The sequence below is a fragment of the Atta cephalotes genome (assembly GCF_000143395.1).
Source record: "Atta cephalotes unplaced genomic scaffold scaffold00039, whole genome shotgun sequence".
Classification (NCBI taxonomy): domain Eukaryota; kingdom Metazoa; phylum Arthropoda; class Insecta; order Hymenoptera; family Formicidae; genus Atta; species Atta cephalotes.
In genome coordinates, this window is record NW_012130103.1 from 2,441,915 (window position 1) to 2,447,689 (window position 5,775).

Here is a 5,775-nt window from a genome sequence, read left to right on the forward strand (position 1 = left end):
TATATATATATATATATATATATATATATATATAATTTGTAATATATAAATATATATATAGGTATTCTAAAATATTTGGACTATTTTTATATCCAGATAGAATGAATCGAAAAGTCCTCTATAATTTTTCAATTTTTGCAGTAATTAACGAATCATTAATTATTAAAAATCACTATATTAGCGGCAAGCGAATGAGTGAGAAAACGAAAGAGAAAATGTCTAAAGATAAAACTATAAGCAGAAATCTAATATTTTTTTAGGACAGACCTCGTATACAGAATGTTAGAAAAAAACCAACATTTATATGATAGATAGTGCATACTGTATTGAATAACAAAACCTTAGTGAGCATGAGTCGAAAGCTCAACCATTTCTGATATAAATAATTTTGTACTTTCATAATTTTTTATAATTTCTTGATAAACTTAGATGTTTTTGTAAGACAAACTTTCAGTAATGCTGAGAAAGTGTATATGTTCTAGAATTCTTTATATGTAAATTCTGAAATATTCTAAGATTTTTCATTCTAAGATTTTCGAAGAAAATTTATAAAATGTAAAGAAGTTTTAGGTATTTTTTAAGGAATTTTCTTTTAAAATATAAAAAAATTGTTTTTGTACGAAAAATTTTTTTCACCAGTACAATACAAATGAATATAATAATGAGTAATATACTTACTTTGCAAGACAGCAGTCGGACACAATTGTGCGAGTCGCGCAGTCATAAGATAAGTCAGCATCTTGATATCGTAGTGATCTCTAAGACCGTTTTCCACATGATTTAGAAATTCAAAGACATCCAGCCTATCGAGACACGAATCTAGCAAGGTATACATGCACTCAAACGCTGCCTTACGAAGATCTAATCCGTCGTCTACTGTATGTTTGAAAGGACCCATCTCGACTTCTCTGATAAGTTCTTTCTGTAAGGCGGAAAATTTATTATATTGCAACACGATCTCGGTAACAATAAACAATCTCGTTGACTCAGACTAAGAATGAGTTTTTCTTCTTCTCACTAACCTTAATTTTAGTTTCTGTGTAAAGATGCGGCAGTACCACGTCTAAGAGATCCCTTATCAGCATAGGTTTATTGTGTGCAGCAGAATTAAATGCGACTAACGCTACCCTACGTACATTAAGATCAGGATCTTCCAAAGCAACCAAGAAATTACCCATACATTGCTTTAACATGGTATCGATTGGTTGTGGCTGTGAATATGTAAATATTAAACTAGATATATTTATTACAGTGATAGATAGTTTGGTAATAAAGTACCTGTTTATCAAGTAAAAGATTTGGATTTTATATTCAGTTCTGCAATCTCGCACATAATAGAAAAAATTTCAAGTTAAAGAATATATTCGAAACATAAAACAGAAATAAAAAAGAAAAGTTAAAAACACAAAAAAAAAGACAAAAATAAATAAGATAACAAGCAAACTAGATAGTGATTTATTCTTTAAAGAACTGGAAATTCAAATATCAAAGAAGAAACAGATAATCATATTATTATATGTGTGATTAAAGTACCTGATCAGAAATGGTAAATTTAACCGCTGTAACTGTCGTTGTTCTCATAAGAGCTGATGGTGATTTAAGCGATTCTTGCAGTCTTGGTAACAGAGTCGCTGGATCAATTAATGTCAGTTTACCAAGACATTCAGCTACGACATTACGAGTACCTTCTTCCGTGCATTCGCAATGCCTATATAGGAGCATCCAAATTGAAGGCACGAAATTTTGTAAGTGTGACACGCCAGATGGACTAGCTGATTGACTTGTGATAATCTACAAAAAGAAATATTTTTTTAAATGATTTCATATTTTGATAATACTCAGAATAAAGATTATAATTACACGAACGTTACCTCCTTCAACGAATGCAAAAGCAAATATTGACGCTTGGGCTGCGCCTCAATCTCCTGAAGAATGAAAGGCAGATATTCAGGAAGATTTCCAATTGCAATATTTCCTAGTGTGTAACTGGCTGCCGATTTAACTTCTTCCGAGTGGGATGAGAACGAATTTAAAATCGTGTGTTTCAATGAATTAATTCCACTTAAATCTCTGTGGGAACATTATTTTGAAGACAAATCTTTTTCTCTTATAATATAGTTTGTTAGAAATAAGTTACAATCTTCTTACACATGTCTTCCTATTTCTCCAATGACCAACAAAGCAAATATGTGTTGTGCAACATTCTGAATGTCTGATGGATTCTGAACGTCTTTTAGCAATTGTTGTACAATACACTGTGCTTCGTCATGCCATGGGATTGTCAAGGCGGCTGCACACTTGGCCAATGAGTGATAAGCCTGTTTATGAAGTAGCGATGAAGTAACTGGGACGATTAACATTGAGAGAAGATCTCTGTATCCCAGTTCTGGTAGATTTGCTTGAACTAAGGCTTGGAAAAACTCAAGCATTGAATTTAATGCGACACCTATTTAACAAAAATTCAAATTCGAAATGTATAAGCTTAGTGAAACTTTTAATTTGTTTAATATTGAAATGAAGCACTTTACCTTGAAGAAGTGGTGATTTTACTAGGATGAGTATTTCTGGCAAGATATGTTCAGAAACTCTAGTCAGAGCAGTCGGATGTAACTTAGCTATGGTAGTAAGAAGATTCAGCGTTAATTGTGCAATGTGCAGATCTGATTCGTTTAATAATGCAGGTAATTCCGTAGTAACCTGCAAATAAAATTTGAAATTAATGATCCAGCGATTTTTTAAAATTATATTTCTTCAATTCATTAATTTATTTACTATATATGTATATACATATGGTAAATAATATTTCATTACCTTATCAAGTAAATCCGGGTGCAGAGCCGAACTATAATTGCATACCAATGTATCCAGAAGAGGAAGAGAAGAGAGTTTCAAAGCTCGCTGATTTTTCCTTAAGAAAGATCCAAGAATGGGTATTGCTTCTTCCTACAAAATGCAGCAGCAGTTTGTAAAGAAAAAAGTGCATGATTTCTCAATTGTATATTTGTCATTTTATATATTTACCATAATCGGTTTTAGATCAACTCTCAGAGGAGATGCAGCTATGCAAGTTAGAGCCTTAACAGTAGTAAGCCTTGTTATTTCGTTGCGCAATCTATCCAGGAAAATGGGCAGGCATACGTGTAATTTATCTGACAGAGTATCCCCAAAGTGTGCAAGGATCTGTCCCATACAGGAGATAGCTCTTTCCTTTACCTCTTGATCGATATCCGCCGTTTTGAGCCTCATTAAGGTACAATGATATATTTCATTTGACAACGAGGTGAAACCGCGATAGAATGGTTTATCTGTTAATCCATCATAAATCATTTTAATATTCGCAATCGTAAATAAAAATTGCATTATAAAATGGCTCACCGTGAGGTCTGATAACTTGTACAAGCTGCTGTAATACGAGTAATGCTTCAGCAGCAATCTTGTAGAATGGATCTCCCACGGCTAATATAATCGGAGGTGCCAAAACGGGCATGTGAACGTGGAACGCTTCGGGTTGATGCGTCACTAGTAGTGTGTGCACAAAGGCTAAAGTATCGATCTTCATATTTGAGGAGGAATTCTTATCTCCCAAGGAATACTGTATACCGGGGATTAGTGCTGGAATATGGTTAGTTAAAGCTCCAGGCAAAACGAGTACTAATTCCTTTAACAAAGAGAAGCAATCTTGTCTCGTTTTGATGCTTTTTTCCTTCATTTGTCGATGAACTGCCTTCACTATTAGTGGTACTTGTTGTTGTAACAATGAAATGGGTCCATCATCGTCTTCCATCGCGTCAGGATCGAGTGCGACTCCAGTAGTTGGCCTTGTTTGCCTTAATAAAGCAATATATGCATGGAAAATGTCTGACTTGACATTTTCTTCTCTTTCTAAAATTATATTATAATGAATTTCATTAATTTGAGTAATAAGCAAAAGATTACAATGAGTTTTATTAATTCTGAGTAATAAATAAGATTTCTTGATTAAGTATAGATACTTTCTTTACATCTTCTCTATTCTTTAAACAAATTTTAGAATTCAATACACGTAATACTTGCCTTTAAACCTGGCAATTAATGCAGGAGAAACGCCTTTATAAAGATCTGACAATAACTCTCTTCTGCTGGATACAACCGCCTCTAGACATTTTGCAGCTGCTCTACGAACTTTCCAACTCATATCGTCATCGTCAGAATATTCGTCTTCTGCATCTTCGTCTCCATCTTCTTCTACCTCCATTGCGATACCTTCTCCATCAGAAAAATCGTTGACATCATCATCATAATTGTAGTTTGGATCGTATGTAATATACGTTAGGCAGATCTCTATAATCTAAAATTAAAGATCCCATTAAATAATGTATAAAATATATACTTATGCAATGCATAAAATGATTTCAAATTGTGTACCTTATTTATATGCGGTGTAATTTCTTTCGGACATCTATAAACAAAAGATTCAAATGCCTGCAAACAATACTCCCTCAATTCATCATCATCCTCGTCACTATACTGAACGATCAATGGCATAACGCGTTCTATTTGCTCGCCGAATCTGTGACCTGCTTGTCGGCTGCAATAAATTTAGACAAATCAATGGTAATCTATTCTCTTCATCAATTATTCACAAATAATCGTTTACTAACCAGATAGAAGCAATACACTGGATATAGGTACGTATGACATTCTTTGCTGTTTGAGTTTGAAGACCCTCAAGAAGATGATCCAGCAATTTGTTGTATAAATAATTGTTGCTGGACGTTAACAGATGACTCAGTGCTACTATAGTGCGTTTACGAACCGCTTGTCGCGGCGAGGAGAGTTGCGGTAACAGCGCAGCCAAAATTGTAGGATGAAACGAGACTAGCAGAGCGCCAAATCGAGATAATAAGTCGGCTACAATGTCGAGAGCTTCTAATTGTACGGATACATCTTCTTGCTGAAAATGTATTACATATGTCACACATATATATTATCAATCAGAAATATTAAATTTTGCAGTGAAAAGTTAGACAAAGATCATTTACCTTTTCAATAGCACTGCTTAATTTGTTTGTAACGCGTCTACAAACATTTGCAACTAATGCACTAGAACCCACAGGAAGCTCAGAAATAACAGTTTTCAAGCCAATGCTGGAAATATCGCGTAGCTGCTCCTTGTCCGAAACCATATTGGTACATAAAGCATCCACAATAGTTTCCACCTGGTAATCTTTTACTTTATTGACTAACGGGCCCAAACTAAAATTGTACACATTTTACAATTGTAAAATTAGATAAAGAATCTCTTGCAACAAGATAAAGATGTGTACGCTTTGATCTTTTTGTCTTTTTTTCATATAATAATTTAATAATTTATAAAACTTGCTTTAATAATTTATAACTTGCTATTATTAGATAAAGAAATCAAATATAAAAGATAGAAAATTAATGCATCGCTTCTTTATTTCGAAAGTGACATGATTAAAAAAAAACTGTAATTTTCGAGTTATTATTATGAATTAATTAAATAAATGTTAGTCTCAATCATTAAAAATTAAACTAAAAAAATTGTTAAAATCAACTTGGAAAGAATGATTTTAAAAATCATTAAATCAACTTAAAAAAGATGATTTTCTAATGATTGTGAAAAAACAAAAATATCATTTTATCATTATAAATGCACTACTATTTTTGCCAATATTATCTGAATGGACAATAATTTTCTATCAAATCGAAAATTTTCTTTTTTTCCAGAAAATTTATTTTTTTGGGTTGTGTCACTTTTTGAAGTAAGAAAAA

The 5,775-nt window shown here is 32.7% G+C and overlaps 1 protein-coding gene across 1 annotated transcript in view; it reads right to left on the reverse strand.

Moving 5' to 3' along the window:
- The window catches only part of LOC105622043 (cullin-associated NEDD8-dissociated protein 1), a 7,911-nt gene that overhangs the window by 687 nt on the left and 1,449 nt on the right, over positions 1–5,775 (reverse strand). The window contains exons 3-15 of the mRNA XM_012203478.1: positions 5,022–5,235; positions 4,641–4,933; positions 4,405–4,567; positions 4,054–4,327; positions 3,376–3,882; positions 3,022–3,305; positions 2,812–2,943; positions 2,529–2,697; positions 2,149–2,446; positions 1,872–2,070; positions 1,534–1,791; positions 1,023–1,211; positions 679–922 (exon numbers count right to left, since the gene is read on the reverse strand). Of these exons, the coding sequence (XP_012058868.1) occupies positions 679–922; positions 1,023–1,211; positions 1,534–1,791; positions 1,872–2,070; positions 2,149–2,446; positions 2,529–2,697; positions 2,812–2,943; positions 3,022–3,305; positions 3,376–3,882; positions 4,054–4,327; positions 4,405–4,567; positions 4,641–4,933; positions 5,022–5,235 (3,224 nt within the window). The remainder of the gene's footprint in view (positions 1–678; positions 923–1,022; positions 1,212–1,533; positions 1,792–1,871; positions 2,071–2,148; positions 2,447–2,528; positions 2,698–2,811; positions 2,944–3,021; positions 3,306–3,375; positions 3,883–4,053; positions 4,328–4,404; positions 4,568–4,640; positions 4,934–5,021; positions 5,236–5,775) is intronic.